The sequence below is a fragment of the Opisthorchis viverrini genome (assembly GCF_000715545.1).
Source record: "Opisthorchis viverrini unplaced genomic scaffold opera_v5_3, whole genome shotgun sequence".
Taxonomy (NCBI): Eukaryota; Metazoa; Platyhelminthes; class Trematoda; order Opisthorchiida; family Opisthorchiidae; genus Opisthorchis; species Opisthorchis viverrini.
Genome location: NW_008751659.1, coordinates 4,885,748 through 4,903,576, shown reverse-complemented (window position 1 = coordinate 4,903,576; position 17,829 = coordinate 4,885,748). Strand labels below are relative to the sequence as shown.

General features: G+C 45.1%; 2 protein-coding genes across 2 annotated transcripts in view; one reads left to right on the top strand and one right to left on the bottom strand.

Moving 5' to 3' along the window:
- Nucleotides 1-10,480, bottom strand: part of T265_00385 (hypothetical protein) — a gene marked incomplete at both ends in the record, with an annotated part of 32,154 nt that extends 21,674 nt beyond the window's left edge. Inside the window, 2 exons of the mRNA XM_009164130.1 lie at nt 438-675; nt 10,076-10,480. Coding sequence (XP_009162394.1) covers nt 438-675; nt 10,076-10,227 — 390 coding nt within the window. The remainder of the gene's footprint in view (nt 1-437; nt 676-10,075) is intronic.
- A 7,189-nt stretch (nt 10,481-17,669) lies between these two features.
- T265_00384 (hypothetical protein) overlaps nt 17,670-17,829 on the top strand; it is a gene marked incomplete at both ends in the record, with an annotated part of 1,609 nt that continues 1,449 nt past the window's right edge. The window contains one exon of the mRNA XM_009164129.1: nt 17,670-17,756. Coding sequence (XP_009162393.1) covers nt 17,670-17,756 — 87 coding nt within the window. The remainder of the gene's footprint in view (nt 17,757-17,829) is intronic.

Here is a 17,829-nt window from a genome sequence, read left to right as displayed (position 1 = left end):
AACGGTGGATGATGGCTGGGCATGTGCAGTGTACGTCTACCAACACCATTGTTCAACCATGCCAAGTTGAACAGGTTTCAACCAATTCAAGAGCCACATATGCGATAAGTGGTACACCATAATTCAAGTCCTTCACGATATGTAGATCTTGAAACTTGTGGCTTCCTCTCTGTAGTTATTAATTGTTATTTGGATTCATTTTCTTCTTTCAGGGAGAGTAGTTGTTCCTCATAGGCGTGTGGGTGGCTTTGTTGAAGATACAGTGCACATAGTTAATGGAAGGGAATCCGTCGAAATAGGTAGATGGTCTTACAGCGATTAGAAAAGAGTTCTCATGCGTTCGGCCTTTCGGGGTATTTCCAAAACAATAGGGTGGCAACAGATACATCAGGCCATTGATCTGGGGACTATATAGATAGTGGAATGTTGCAACTCACCGCATTCTGGAGTTCCTGCTTCTCAAAATCATGTCGACGTTGCAGTTTCTGTACTGAAGCCCGCAGTTTATTGGCTGCCTTTTCCGCCTTTCCCTTCTCTTCACCGTGCAGACGAACGAGCATGTCCATTTGAGTTTCAGCATCGGCTACACGAGACATCAAGCTGTGCTTCACTTGTTCCAGCTGATCATCTCTCGATTCCAGTTCTCTTCGCAAGGTATGACACTGGACTTCACAGCTATGGGGAAACAATTTGGTCCAAAGTAGTGATTTCCAAGTGCACAACACATAAACAATTACAGATAGCATATGGATGCAACAGCACAGTCCAACAGGTGTATATTAAGTAACTTGGGAACTTCATGCGACCAACATACATTTCATTTAAAAACTCACAGGGTAAAAATAGCGTGTGTTAGGCTATGAGTCTAGGGTACTGGTTGACGACAGGATGTTGGGAAAGGCTTAAAAATATCTCACTTAACTGACTAGCACGCTACTCCTCAAGTAGCTGGGAACTTCATCCACTACCAGTTTAGCTCTCTTTGGAGACACATCAGGTACGCTCAGTCCTTGCGATTCTACCAACCTTATGTTCTATTTGCATACCAAATTGCACGCAATTCGCGAATTGCAGTCCTTTACAGATTACACCGGCGTTGATGGAAGAGTCAACTCAATTTTCTTTCAACTGATTTTGCGCTATTGCACCAAATCATGGCTTAACAGAATATACTGTGTAATACACTATGAATGCAGTGTTAAAACTTACCTTACTATAATGTCTAAACGGAAGACTAACTTTGCGTCTCAACAAATAAACAATACATAATTGAGTGGGTGTATGCAAGACCGCTAAGTGAATTTAGAGGTTCGCAAAGTAGCGTATCATATTGAGTGGAATGGAGTTTGAGATGAGCGAAATTGTAAACCTGATTACAGGACATTGAAATAGAAAGTCATACAAGTACTTCACTGCAATGCAATGAAATAATTTTGTTGACATCGCTCCGTTACGAACATAACCTTGGACAAGGTTTCGGTACGTCACCACTGACTATTAAAACACTATTACGAAACACCAGGATATTAAGATATGTCCACACAGCAACCCATTCAAAGAAACTCTTATCATTAAACGAACGGTCATAGTGCCAGCCTAAAATTAACACAAGTTACTGGTCTCACCTGATGCAATCAGACCAACACAACTACCTCCAAAATGATGGAGAAGCACCACGTGAGAGATCCAAGTCACAACAAAGTGATGTCCAACGGTAATGCATACGCATCCAAATTAATGGTTGAAGTCGGATTCATGCTGCGACATATGATATGTTCGAATGCAGCTAAACCTAACCGGATAAGTAGATCTGGATTGTTGATAGGGTCTTGGGGTCCTGGCGCACCTCTCAACGTGAACTAGAGTACACAACGAATTCAACATGGATGTTTTACTAAAGCTGCGAGTCACTCCAATGAGTAACCCGAATTGGCACTCTGGGAGCAGGAGGCACATGTCTTAAGCGTATCATGACAAACACAGTGAATGTTGAGGAAGGAACTCAGATATTTGAAATTTTACTGTAACAAAATTACAGGACCACCCCATATTTCTCACCAAAATCATATTGAGATTGACCAGAAAAACTTTCAATCAGGTGATCACCATCACAAAACCACCATCTGCAGGGCTACGTCTTGAAACAAGAAGCATGGTGTATAAAATCGGAACTTTTACTTGGCAAAAATAAGGGATCACCACAAGAAGCTACTCTATTTCGCCTCCAGACCTCTATCAATCGCCTTGTCGTACATCCAATCAAGTCAAGATGACCTCCACACTGATGTTAGGGATAGTCATTCCGCTTCGGAGCCTTAAACTTGCGCATCCGAGAAATCGCCGCCTTTGTACCCTTGGCGCTCCAGTATGTTCAACGAATCATCGTGCGGTTTGAGTTCGGGACTACAAGCTAGCCAGCCCCATATCTTTACGCGAGGGAAGGCTCAGACCATTATTGTTTCACCAAAATATCCCACCTATGTCTCTCGCGTTAGTGAAGGACAACAACGATCCCTCCAGCATCGTAATCGATATATTATCGTCTTAGATATGACTCAGTATTTATACTTTGTACCTCCTACACGCCAAGAGACAACGTCAATGTTCACCGACTGATGTTAATTTTATTTCCATGGGTACTATGCTCTACCATGCATCTTGCCTAGCAACCAAGGAGTTGTTTTATTAGAAAACGATGAGACGGTTCCATCCTGACCATTGGTGACAGCAGAGTTAGTTGAGGCTAAGCGGTGTCGGAATTCGGGTGGACTGTCGGGAATTGTGAATTTTCACTTGCTCCACAATCATTGCGGTTGTTGTGTTGAACGCATCGAATGACTTCATTGGAAGGAGGCATCGTTTCCATGGATCGATACCCTCTTGTTTGAGTTGGAGGTCACTTCAGCATGTGGAGCGACATAATTAAGATTGCTGAGTGAAATTAGACTCTGGTAAATGGATTTTAGGGCCGGAGCAACTATTATTGGCGTTCACATAAAGATGAATAGTCAGTCTGTCCGACAGCCGTCAGACGTATTGTGGTGGGGATGGAGACGCGCGGAAATGCCCCAAAAAACAGGTAAAAGAACACCAGTGACTGCAGGCTAACTGGAATTTGCGGAGGAAAGTAACACGACCGAGAGTGCCCATAGATGGACAACGGAATCGAAAAATATTGGGTTATGCTGTCAGATGTGAAAAGTCGGTTCCCAAACATCTTGAGTAACATTTATGTAAAAAGAATGAAAAAGTATCGACCATACGGCCACCTAGACGGTTACCGAAAGTATGGTCGAGCGGCTGATACAAGCTTCGAGGCGAAGCGGTCAGGAGTGGAACAGCTGTCTGGACTGGTAATAAACTTTTATCGCCCCACCTTTTGGTGTTTTTACTCCAAGCCCCCTTAAGCAATGGTCCTCCAAACTATGAGTTCCGTTTATGATGGTATTACTCCGAGACTGAAATCGTTACATCCCATCCAGGAATAGTTGTGCTGGAAGCATGCAGGGACCTATACTTTTGTCTCGAATTATACTTAACTAAACCATGGAAAGACTTGTGATTACCAATTGTTGGACTGTGAATCAACAAAGAACGTAAGAGGGCCGCTAAATGGCAACAGGGACAAATCTAAGTAGGAGTTCGAGATCGATCAAGGTTTAAGGAGCGAACTCACTGACCGGAAAGTTCGGGTTCAACGCCAATCTCTGAATCTCGACTGCTCCTGTCCAGGCTTGGATAATCTGACAGCATCTTATGCCTCGTGCTTCCTTCGGGTGAAATGGCAGCTAGGTACCCGGAGGGCGTCATAGCTGAAAGATTATTATTATTTAGTTCAGTGGTTAACTTGAGACAGTCATTGAATGCGCGCCGACTGTGAAGCTCGCAGGGAACAGAAGGCTATGAAAATGAAACAGGCAAAGAAAACCGGGAATGCTCGTGTGGCTCGTCCCCAAAAATCAATTCTGAGCGAAATCATCAAGGGTCAGACTAGTGCAATTGTTTTTAATGGAGGATAACTCGGTCGTTGGGATCAGCAGCTTAAACAAAAATTCTCGTGACCACCTGCTGTTGCGCCTGCACCAGAGCCTTTGATCGTAAACCCGGAACCTTCTGCGGCCTCGGAATGCAAATATTTTCTTAAGCACCACCAAAATCGAAGTCCAATGTCCTCCACCCCCATTGTTCAAGGAAGGGGGTAGGGTCTTAAGTTAGCACCGGTCTGGTCTATTTACCATCAAGTGAAAAAAGAAGACTATCTCGAAAAATGGTAGATTCACCGACGTACCCGTCTTTCAAAACACCCATGGTGATTTCGGCAATAACGGCTTGAATCCAGTCGTAAGGAGACTCTTAGAGTCACTTTTCCTTCTTCGCCGTGAGGCATTGATACCAGAGTGACAAGCGCGGTCCGGGTCTGGTAGGGGTGACGTTGACCACATCTTCAGGTAAAAAAAACAATGTATTACATATACCCAACCCAAAATCGAAGAATGTATCCAGCAGCAAAACTGGGTTGGTTGGACCATGTATTGCGCGTGCCAAATCATCGCTTGAAGAACGGTGTGTTGCTGTCCTAACTAAATTGAGTGATCAGGAAGAAATTCGTTCAACCTCTGATGTTGTAGAAGAAAACGAAAGCAAATGCGAAAAGTCTGGGTGCTGTTGATGCAACTCTCCTTCCTGGATGGGATCTGTGGGATCCATCCTGTTCATAATTGAGCTCGACACAGCTCAGTGGCTAAGGCGCGAAAATACCGACTGTAAGACTCGTCGTTCGAACCCAACCCCTAAGCATGGACAACTTGCAAGCATATCAGCCATGTTACTCCCTGGCATGGCAGCTAGACACCGGGTGTTACAGCTGATCGATTTTTAAAAAAACTGTATAGTTGAAAACGCCGCAGGACATGGCTGCTAATCAATGTCAATGGAGTCCTTGTCGTCCATTCCTATACAGATTATCTGAAGGTGTAGGCAACTCGGAATGACTGTAGTGGACGAACACTTGGTCTATTTCCCATCCATCCATCCTTTCCTTTACAATACAATTTTCAAATAAGTTTCAAATAAATTGCTCTTGTATGCCAGTGAAGTATCATTGGTGAACGCTGACGTTATGCTCTCGATTATGTTAATAATGATAACGATGAAGAGATGTCCCTCCAGAATGACACTGTTTTTTTTATAAAAACGATAAGATAGGTTAACGAGCGCGTGCTCTCCAGCCGATCCGAATTCGGTAAATCTACAACCGATGACCAACCCGAAATGATAGAATCTCCGAATGCCATGACGTAACTGCGTAAGGCCTGACAATGACTACTTTACACAATTCGCACACCGACATTGAGACTAGTGTTGCGGTGATGGCATCCTAGTTGCTACTTCCCATGAATACTAGGTATTTCCGTTTGACCGCTTGTAGCCGCTGTTTTGGAGGGACACTAGTTGTGGTGTCGGAAGTGAACACAACTCAATGAACGAAAGCGAGTGAGGGCCATTTCGCAAGCCTATTCAAGAGACGGTCCATCTTGATGGCGACCGGAACACCAACATGCTCGTATTGTACATGTTGATACCTACCTGTTTTAAAAATACATTCGATTCAGTCTCAGAATTTGAAGGCGGTCCACATCAGTGCTTACTAGTGCGAGTAAAATGAGTAACATTGATTTACTACTGATGTGACCTCGATTCAACTGCTGGTGGACGTTTTTGTGAGAGGACAGATTCATAGTTGATGCTCAAGCGGCTTTTCAGGGAGGTGGATTTTTAAAATAACTGCATGCCGGCGAGAGCATTGCCATGTCATCTATAGTGTACAAATATTTACCTCAGTAAATGCCTATCATATGTGACGGATCAGGACCCAAAAGTCACCTAAGTCCTACAGCGCTGAACCAATTTCAGAGAACCAAGCTCTCATAGGTTGAAGGAAGGAAGCGAACTGATGATTTTCGGACATTGAACTTCAGCGCAAGACGTCCGGGTAAGTTCAAGGAAGGTGCTCTTGAATCGCAACCTTTCTAAAGGTTTCCTTCAACGATGTTGAACTCGGAAACATTATAATCCGAAACTCTTCACTGACGTCGCTAGGAGAACCGTTGTTAGAAGGACTACCTTCAAACGAACAAATCCATTTAACTAACGATTTGTCTTGTATACTAAAACCTTGTTTCTACATTTCAGCCTCTCACTGACATCCTATTGGACTGTTAGCTCTTTTTATATTCAGTAGAATTCATACCACGGAACGATCCACTTGTTTGCAGTATAACTTCCTTGAAGTTGTTCGTCTTCTCCATTTCGGTGATCTAACGTATCTGACTGATCCATCAAAGAGGACATAACAACCGTCACCAATGTAAAGTCGGTTGGCGGGGGACATCGAGCTTATTGGCAATGATGAAAGCGCCTAGAAGCATGAAGGTAGCTCCAACATTACTGACGGGATAACAAGTACATATTATTCAGTCACCCGAAGTAGCAAAAACGACCACTTTGAGTTAGCAGCGCATATGACACAACTGGTGCCTGGAAATTTCAATAAATCAACCTAAATCTTAACCACCCTTTGTTTCCATAAGGAGCATTGGAGATGGTTCAATATGCCGTTCACAATGACCTGCAGTCAGTGGTCCTATAAGTAAGGTACCCAAAACGGGAATACTATTGTCCGCTTCGTGGTGGGTAAAGACTTCACAGAGTGCGATTCACGCAGTTGGAAAAGTTGAACTAAGATACCAAAAGAATTTTGCGCATGGCGCATACGTAGTGACTCATTCAATTCATTCCACAAAGCACACAAAACCAATCGTTTCATTGTTGAGCGATAATGGAGCGCGACTGCATCAGTTGTATGCTGATCATCGTCTGTTCCTGGCCAGTACGAACTCTCAGCATGAACGCTCACCTCGAGTTACCGGAAAGAGATCGACCGCTAGACAGTCATGGATTCAATTGGACCCATTCCAGATGGAGAGCCCCAATTAAATATCATTGACCATTCTGGAGTACGCAACTTGATTCTGATCATAACATTGTGCCGGGCGGGTTATCACTTCGGTTTCTGTCAGCATTACGTGTGCAAAAGCAGAGCAACTCCACTCATCACCTTCGACAAGTTTCAGTAGCTCAAGATTATCTGGCTAGGAAGCTACTGAAAAAGCGACCATGGGGGTAAAGAAAACTGCCTGGAGTTCGAAAAGAAGCGAGTTAAAGGGGCTATTCGATCAGCTTTCAAAATTGTTTGTCGTGGCTATCCGACTCAACCAAATGAACACTAGATATCAACGAATTCAGCATATCTTAATGCTGGCGGAATAGCCATGCCATCAATCGATAATGATGGCGCACGCAGATCCCTCAAATGCCGGATAACCAAGAGCTTAAAAAATGCCAGAGAACGCTTATGGACAACGAAGGCCTAGGAGATGGAGAAGGATTTCGCTGTGGGCGATAATGATGACGCAGATCCCTCAAATGCCGGATAACCAAGAGCTTAAAAAATGCCAGAGAACGCTTATGGACAACGAAGGCCTAGGAGATGGAGAAGGATTTCGCTGTGGGCAACATCCGAGCCTGCTGATTCAAGCAATAGGTCAAAGAGGACAAGTATCAGTGGAGCGATATGCGAAAAAGAAGGGACGGCGATTCACTCCCTCAACAAAAACTCTGAAAGAACGCAGACGATCTAAATGGAACATAGAAATAAACCCGCCGTCAGCAACAGAGATCTAGTGTAAGATAGCACTCCTTCAACGCAACAAGACAACGGGCACTTTTCAAAGGTAGTGAGGTCTTGGTGAACAGTCTGATGACCATTAAATCTCCCCAAACCACCGGTGAAAGAAATTGTGGCAGATAGAACCACTGTACGGCAATTATGCGTTTCTAACAGCTGCTGCTGGCGACGATGAACTACCGATGCTCAGGTATCGTGCTGAGCTGAGAAAGGTAGTTGACGTTGTTTTATTAGATTAGGACGGGCGAAAAAGATTACAGAAAATGGCAAATGGGTCCCATGCATAAATCTTTATGGATCTATAGAGGTGACGCAGGACAGTTTGCTCCATGTTGCCGCTAAAACCCTCCTCTAGTCTCCTGACAGCCAGAACACGCCAGGTGACATAATTGTATAAACCTCTTTGCATTTGAACAAACATTCTAGGCGCGAAAACTAACCTTTAATCCGTGACAAAACCCGCCTCTTACTTGCACCACATTCCAAAAGCTCCTTTCTCCTTGTGACTGTCATTTAAATGTATGCCATCATTATAGCCACATCTCATGGCCTTCCTTGAACACTGATCGTATATAAGCTGCGACTTATTTGATAACTGAATCAAGGAACAATCAAGTGGGTTAAAATACCGCACTGCATTTCCTATGGTCTCCAAACTATAAGTGTCATGTGTATTGCTTAAGTGCAACAAGTCATGCTGCAGTCTTCTTGGGTTGACCACCAGCGAGATCAACACAGAAATAGTATGTACTGGTGTTTAAACGTCATATGATAAGAAAGTATTACCATTCAGCTGTAACATCCCTCCGATACAAAGCTGCAATGCAGTCCGAACGAAGTCAGACGGCTAATTAGTGCCAGACTACCCAAGCTTAGAAAGCAGTCGAGACGCGGAGACTGGCTGCGAACTACGGGCCTTCCAGTCAATAAGTTGGCAGATTAAGCCCTTGAGCTATCTAGAGCTTAAAGCCAGGCACTCTGTGAGGAATGTTCTAGTGAAATGCAGAAAGGAGGAATAGCGACCCAGTACAAAAGCCTCCATATGTGAAGCTATGAAGAAAACCAACACCAACGGAACACCAACAGCACCTGAGCTTCATATCAAAAAAGGAAGCCACCAGTGAGATGACCCAATGCTCATTGTGAATCTCACGTAACATGAGTCCAGCATAAAACGCCAGACAAAGTTTATTTGGAGCAATAAAGGTTAAAAAATGATAGTACAATCACTACGGGCACCGCATGCCATGCCCCGTGGGGTTTCTAAACACAGGCATCAAATGGACGCCACCCATAAAGGCATAAAGATCCCACAGTAACAGGTTTGGTAGTGGACATATTCACTTTACGTTGCCCTTTCATGCTCTAGCATGAGCGGATCTTTCACCAAAAAAGTATAAGCCAGTACAGCAGTTCAGCATGATTAGTACATGTTCCAAGTAATTTAACATGGTAATTTTTAGTAACTGCTGTGGAGGTTGACTCAATATCAAGTGTTCGCTCATGATAAAATATGTTAGGAGTATGTTGCAATCAGCTGGCGCATGACATGCTGCGAAATCATCCATCCCAGTAAACACAGTGCCACCGGTGGCTAACGGTGGCCAAAGGTGGCTAGCTTTGCCACTGATTTTGTTTGTGAATACAAGCCAAACATAGAATTTGTTGCATAAAAAGCCTTCTGAAAACAAATGTAACACGATACTCTGGATACTGGAGCTCTACTTACGAAGTAATTTTTGAAACCGATTTGTTTGAATGCACCACCGATTAAATATATCATGAAATTTTTGGGTTGCCACCTTTGGCCGCTTTAGACATCGGTGACGCCATCGGTGGCAAGCGTAACCTACCACCCCTATTTGCCACCTGTTGCCACCGGTGGTGCGGCGGTGACGTGTTCACTGGGATGTTTAACCGTTTAAAGGTATTCTCAGTTTGAAGGGACATATTTTAGCAGCCATTTAGTAGGACTGCTCAAGCAGGTATATTCTACAAGTCTGCAAACGTCTCGGAAGCCTTGATAATGCATGCATCGTCTTCGCTCACGGTAGTGTACCGTTTTATGCAGCTGACTAGATAGGCAGATCGAAGTAGTAGGCTCAAGTTGCTCCTCCTGAAGAACATAAAGGGTCCAAAATGCTGCAAGACTGTGTAGTACTTTCAAAGGTACGTAACGCCTACCAAGACAGGTGGCCACCTCTGGGATTATATCCCAGAAGGCCAAAGATCACAGCACTGATATCAAGATCGTTGCCAGGTGCGACGTCTTAGCCTATTTTGCAGTGGAGAACGCAGTTTCTTTTGGATAACACAAGGTAAACTTACGTCCTACGAAGCATACGTTCAGTTGCAAGTTTGTCTTCAATGAGCTCCACAGCATCCCGAGCCGACGTCCCACTATTTTGCAAATAAAGGGGATCGAAATTGTCCACATGGAAAGAGTCCATGCACTTTCTGAAAAAAGGTTTGATGGACATATATGGTCGTAGGAAACAGAATATTGCCAAGGCCGCACCACACAGCTACATTCGTAGAGCAGATGCACAAGCACCCTATTAGCGGTAGACCCAGCAGAATTTCCACCGCCGATTGGACAGCCGCTAATCGTATGACCAACTCGACGTACCCATTGTATCAGCGAGTTAATAGATCTCATGGTTATCTTCGAAATTAAGATGTCCTATCGCTTAAGTTATGTTACATGTGTTCAGTATTCCTAAGACGAAGTTTCGCATCCGGTAAGATTTGACAGTCAAGCACCCTGGAAACTGAAAATGAGGGATATACTTCGGATTAATCAGTTCAATTTTCATGTTTGAACGCCCGCCACAATGGCTGGGTTAAGCCACTATCCAATCACATAAATGGACGAGTTATCTGTCCACGCCCTTTGAAGGCTGCCCACTGTTTACCGAACTAAAATAGCGCCTAAACAGTTAACGTATTCTTTGTGATACGTTTCAACACGAACAGTTCACGTAGGGAGAAAAATCATGATTTGATTTTTAATGCTAACATTCGACAAAGCCGTTGCAGCCGAGGATACACACGTGCCCCCGGAATTTGAGTAAATACTCACTTCAGTTGGAATTCTTTTTTAACGGTGGCGGAGTTTTATACAGGCTATTCACAGCGTTGGGCTGTGAATAGGGTGAACTTAGAAACTCAAATGGTGGGAAGGAGAACTTCTAAGTGAGTACGTGTAAGCGGACTACGCTTCGAAAAATTTGGCCGCCAATTTGCATTGCCTAGGTGCGTTGCAAAAATAGTTCATTTCAGCAGATTTCTAGCTTCACTTTCACGTTTTCAAGCTTGTGGCCACAGCTACGGCATGTGGCATGTTATTTAAATATTTGGCGACCGTTTCAAGAAGCAAGCACTAGTGTGTGCTTCTGAGTGACCTTCTCTCATCCATTCTAGAATGGCACACAAAATCTAAGGGTTTCGAGTTCGGTGGAGGAATATAATTTCCGTCCAACCCAATCCGGAACATGCAGGAAAACTCGGTGAATAAATTTCGCACACTCAGGCACGGTACTCTGATGTAAAACACCTCAGAAGGACAGTACATTTGACTCCTTTTTCATTTACCCGACCGTCATGGCACACGGGGCGGTATTTAAATTGCTAAAACATGCAACCTAGGTAGTGGTCCTCCAGACTTACAGAGATTTCGCATTCCACCATCAGTTCAGACGCACCCTTTCCGGGGCAGTGGTGCTCAATTGTGTAATCGGTGGGTACTTCGGGTTGATGCATATTTGAAAAATCACTTTTACGATTTGGGTTATCTCACCAATCGCCATGAAGATCACCATGACGGTCCTCGATACCGTGACATCAGTGTTGCACGCCGATAATTCGCTGCCGTGAAACCGTGATTTATTTGGGAGACTAGATGTAGAGAAGAGAATGAGAGTAGACAGAAAGTGAGCGTGGAGCAAGCTTATTTACAACTACACCTCTCGGCACTCAGTCAGACAATTTGAATAGAAACTGACAACACGAACGCTGTTGCAGTAGATCACCAGCCATGAATTAGAGCGTCTGTGAAAAAGCGATATAAAGATCGTGCGGTCCATATCCTCGAAGGTGAATAGCACCGACAGCACCCAGAATTTTCGCAACTTCTCTCATAAACCTCTGTCAAGTCAGAGACAGTCTCCCGCCATATTCCATCTCCCTGAATTGAACATAGAAAACAGCAATTTTTTCTGGAAACGAGGGTTTGGCACGCGCACCACATTACCCAACCAAGACATATTCTGGCGCCTGACACATTCTTAGATTGCACAACCGAAAACTCGGCGCCTATTTGCCTCCTTGGCATTAACTGACACCAAAAATGGTTGCAAGGTAACGGTTTTGGAACACCTTGAGGCGTCTCAGTCCTGCCGAGCGAATGGAAAAGTTTCCTATCTACACAACCAAGCCGTCCGTAATAAATTCTTATTCAACTGTCCCTTAAGATTCAGTGGTAGAATGCTTTGGTGTTCCAATTTAGAAAACGTGCCTCGAACCTTGCAGATTTGCGCAGCAACCTAGTCTGCCATAACACAGTCGGGGCTAACACTAGGTCAAGAATAGGTAAAATCTCCATATCTGTGAGTCTCTCCCCCTGGATTTTAGGCGGCGTGTTCACTGATCGCATGTCTACAACCACGATGCGTGCACACTGCATTTCAAAGAGCTTTGATCAGTTCATCCCAAAACACACGCATCTTCCCCTCTTCGAATACGGGAACGATATGGACTGCACATTCCACATCAACAATGTTTTCGTCAGAGTCCAAGTGTATACCGGTGTTTTGGAGGCGTTCCAGAGTTCTTCTCATCATCGCATGTATCATGAGGCTGATAGGAAGGAAGAAAGTGGAGGCTTCTGACGGACATCACGGAAGCTTTGAGAGACTTCCGGGACGTTCTTGGCTTGACAGATGTGTCCCGCGGCAGACCGTTCAACCGAAAACAAAGTAATCCTGAAATCCAGGAACCCAACCAGGTCCTAATCCCGCCAGCTGCTCTTGAGTGAGTGAACTATCATAAAGCGAATGTTGACGTACAACACCAATAGTATCGTTAAAACCGCGGGGTAAGCTGATCCCCTTATTGGTACCACTCCCAACCCGAGCCCCGTTTTTGGGGCAGCAGACCGTTCAACCGAAAACAACGTAATCCTGCTCCAATAACCCAACCTGGTCCTAATCCTGCCAGCTGCTCTTGAGTGAGTGTTTCGTGAACCATCATAAAGCGAATGTTGACGTACAACACCCGCGGCAGACCGTTCAACCGAAAACAAAGTAATCCTGAAATCCAGGAACCCAACCAGGTCCTAATCCCGCCAGCTGCTCTTGAGTGAGTGAACTATCATAAAGCGAATGTTGACGTACAACACCAATAGTATCGTTAAAACCGCGGGGTAAGCTGATCCCCTTATTGGTACCACTCCCAACCCGAGCCCCGTTTTTGGAAATGAGCTCAATCACTGCTGCCCCTTGTTGTGTGGGATGGTCTCTATTTACGAAAGGTGAGAGAGCGGATCAGACAGAGCTGATTGCATATATCGCTCCCGTCTTTTGCTAATGTGTTCGTGAAGCTCGGTTGCGCTCGAGAGAAGGTGTGCTATCATATGCCCCCGATGCAGAAGAGGGTTTCACGTTCACTGTTCAGAGTTCTAACTCAGCTGTTGTTTCCGAATAGGTGAAGCTGGTGGCCGCGATGATTATTGTTTGAAGTATTCGGCCCAACAGTCGAGGAGTTCTTCTTCCGAGAGAGTCGCTCCATTATGGTCTAAATGGTTTTCCCCACATTCCGCTTCGGGTCATATGGATCGAGTGAAATAATAATAATAGTAATTTTTCCCACTGTCTAAGGAACACGCGGCGCGCAACACAATAGGGAGGAATGTGCAAACAACGAGACAGGCCTGTTACGAGAAACGCCACAAAAACAATGGGACATGATGTACGATTAGAACGTGCCCCAGCACTGACGTCATGAAATTCTGCAAGTGAATTCTCCATCTTGTTTCATGTGTGTTATTCGGAGTCGCCATTTCTGAGCCACGTTAATTAATGTTTCCAGTTTTAGAGTTTCAAATCTGCCTGAAGCTGCTTTTCCGGAAAGTGCCGCGGTAAGTTTTTTGAATTAGGTTTGAAACGCTTACGTTGGCTGCACCAAACTGGCGGAAGCATTATAAGGGATGCTACAATATGGTTGTTCGCAATCACGCACCGCTTTTTAGGGGCTGGCAAGCTGGGGCACAAAGCTCTTACTGATTTATGAAATATATAGCCCCAACTGGTGAACTGTCTCCGCAGACGTAACGTCCATGCAAATCAGTCTCGCCCCACCCGACCTGCCGACTTCAGGCGACAGATCATCTTCCCCCACTATGGCAATGCCTACCCGATGCGCTCAAATCAGTCGGGTTGCTTCTGCTTGTTATACGTCGTCCGGGGTGCAACATTACACATCTGATTTCAAATGGTTACGTTCCGCTTTCAACACACCAAGACCCACGTTACACTTCCTCACATTGGTTGTTTTGATCTTGTCAGCCACTGCCTGTCCTTAGCCACGTTGACTCATTCGGCCATTTACCTAACTGTTGTCTCCCACTGCAAACCCTTGGTGCCAGAAAAAGCCTCGCCAACACATCATCAACAGCCCTACTGTAAGGCGAGACCTCAAAAGTTATAAGGAGAATCGCGCGGCTGAAATAGTACTTTTCAGTGACCTTGGCCGTTGTTGAATTGATTGATTGATTGGCCGGCCCGAATGCTGGTCCGCTTCCTTGTTGACGTTTCTGTGGAGTTTGAGGATCTCTCCAAGTTCTGGGCATATTGGGGCAATTTTCGGGAATCTGATCTTCTTTATACCTGCCTGTCTTGGCTGTTCAAATTGAAATCTTCAGCAGGTCAGCTTGTGACGTCTCTATCCGTTTTCTTGTATAACCGATACGGGGTCTTTGTTGCAGCACTGGGTCCATCTTGGGCAGTTCAGGTGAAGGACTGGCTATTCGCGTTAGTCATGCGTGCACCAGGCCAATTTCTGATGACTCTTCTCCGGCATTTGGGATCGGGCACCCAGTGGGCTGTAGCTCTCTGACATGTCATTTCTACATCATAGATCCCACCTACACGCTATCAACAACCCCACCGATTCCTTTCAGGAGGACTCTAACAGTACAGTTTCGGTGCCTAGGGTGATAACATATTGTGAGCGCACCGTTGCCAGACGTTGATTTTCTTCCAGGCGGTGATTGAAAACTCGTACCTGTTGGCAGGCAGTGTCATGGGTAAGCCTTAACCGTCTCGACAATAACTTACGCTGGATAGCGTTCACTGGGAGATTCTTGATTGAGAGTTGCTCTCTAATTCGGTATGAATGTATGAAACACTTCTGACTTTCGCCTTTGTTAACCCGCGTATATGAACCGTTTGGTTTGGTTGAGGCTGTGATCATGGGTAAGTAACACGTGTGATGTCGGGTCTACAGACGGACTCACCATACTGATTGGATACAAAATTAACAAAATTGTCGAATACAATGTTTTCCAAGGCAACAAATGTGGAAAGGAAACGCTGCAGTTTGGTATTAGTTGACGTCGACGTTGTTTGAAAAGTCACCAAACCGCAGGACATTTACTGAACGCGTTAAGAACGATGGGGAAGCATGATGCGTCACTTGATATGGCAAAATCGGCGTGGACGCATGACCATGTTTTCTCAGCCAGTGGCCAGGTATGCGGCAGCTGCCTTTGGGTAACCTCCAGACTGCTGCGCGTCAGAAAGAGCCCCGATTTACTCATCCATATCAGGCCGACAAACATGGTCGTGAGCGAAGGCTCATCCATGAAAATTCCCTGTGCATTTTCTTCAACACCATGATGCCCTTATTGTGAAGATAGCAACCTTGTGGTGTGAGTAATCGTCTTTTGCGTACCATCAGAAAACGAGTAAGATTTAACCGCAAATCTCCAAGGTTTGGTGAGCTAGTTGTCAGAACAATGGGCTGGGGTTGAAGTGAATGATTAGACGTCCACATTGCAACACACTCCTCAGTTCTTTGAATGCGGTCCAGTCGACATCCCTTGGTCACCAGCTGGCTGCAGGGTTTGCGCAATTAATGTACAATTGGTTTGAAGACGCTGTGGTAGCTAATCATCAATTCGGAAACGGCTTAAATTCTATTTCACTCAGCGGCGCGAGCCTTCTGAAATCTGCGTCACTATTCGAGGTGTTGGGTTGACGGCAATGTTTACCGGTAATGTAACCTAGGCATTTCGGAGTGCTCAGTGGAAGTTCACATTTCCTTTTCTTTGATCAGAACTAGGGAAAGTGGGACAGCGGAGCAGGAAGAGAGCTGAGTGAGGGAAGGACTGCAAAGTTTCATCAAAACTTGACATAATGCTTTCAGGTATGTGAACACTGCTCACCACACCGGGGTTGTACGCAACTAAGAATGCCAGCGATGATGATGTTTTTGACTATGAAATGGCTATTACCATCTTGCCATAGCAGACTCGAAGCCCACACACCCAACGTCTCCAGGACCCTACAAAAATGTTTGTTACATTCTGTGTGGGAGATTACCGTAGAAAGAAGCTCGGCGGTTTCTCGTCTTCATCCAGATATGCATGACTGAGTTGGAAGTAAGATTTGCACGAATGATGATGGTGTACGCAGAATTAAGGCTGGTGCTAATGGGAAGGGATTTCTTACACTGGTTTCTTCTAATGGAGGTGTCCAACTCCCTTGGGACCACCCAATAAAATGCAGCTTTTATACCACAGAATGAAAGACTACGTCGTCTTGAGCTCGCCAAGGGTGCATCGGCAGTCGTCATTAATTTTTTATGTTATTGACCTGACCCGATAAATTGCCGGCGGCTGCTGATGTCTTAACCAGAACTCGGTGTCAAACTTCACTGGTTGCAACTAAGTTGCCTGGGGCTCGATGCGATCAAACGCGTGCTCACCAGGACGGAAAAATAAAAAAGTCCCCCTAACTACCTAGTGTTCTGAATGACAACCCATACTTGTGTGGGCTGTGACGGTGAATTTGGGTTGTTCACATCCAAGCGCGGAACACCTTAAAGCCCTGAGGCTGGAAGGTATCATTTTCAGTGGCCGCAGGGTGTGTTCAGGCACCTTATACACCACAGTGTCGACACTAGTCGACCCCAGGCTAGCGGTGAATACAAGCGATCGATTTCGCGTGTGTTAGGCAGCCAGTATATTCCGCCCCGCGGACAGCGCGGTTTCAGCATAGGACACTGGTGCTTCACGAACAAGCCTGCAGTGACTTATTTTTGGAACGTTTTTGTTGGTGCAAATCTGAATCCAGAGTTTCAGTCTTGAGTTTTTGGGGACTTTCACATGGGTCATTCTCGCTCTGTTGCTTAAAACGGATCAAAATCCTATTATTGGCAGCCAAACTCCTATTTGGCTGGAGAGCCATGTACCAGTAACACTTGGAACCCTGTTCACTTCGCTGGGGTAACTCGAGGGAGGAACCCCCCCGAGACGATTGACTAATAGGAGTAGTTTTTGCGGACAAGCGTCAGAAAACTTTAAGAGGGAGATGCAAACTACTACAGAAATCGAATGCTGATCGGAATTTGGACAGGGTGCAAGCGTTGTGCATAAAAATACAGGGGATACAACCTGTAAACCTAATTTTAAGGAAACATGACCGAAGCATTTCTTAAAGCTAGATTTTGGATCCATTGTTTGTATCATTCACTGAAGGGCTTTCGCCGCTGCAACTAAAAACGCGGGAATTCGGTTGCGGCCACGTTTCTGCTTCTCTGTGATTTTTATGACGTGCTTGTGAAACGGGGCTCCTATCGTCTATTCTAACATAGCGGTATATGTCACTAATCTGGTCGCACAAGCATCTGTCTTCGGTCAATAATGGTCGTCTATCACGACCGTAATTTGATCATCAATTATATTCCAAGGCATCTGACAGACAATGATCTGGCAAATCTATTTGGATCTGTTGGTGCAGTCAAAACATGCAGGATTATTCGGGATCGCAGTAATGGTGCCAGTTTTGGCTTTGGCTTCTGTG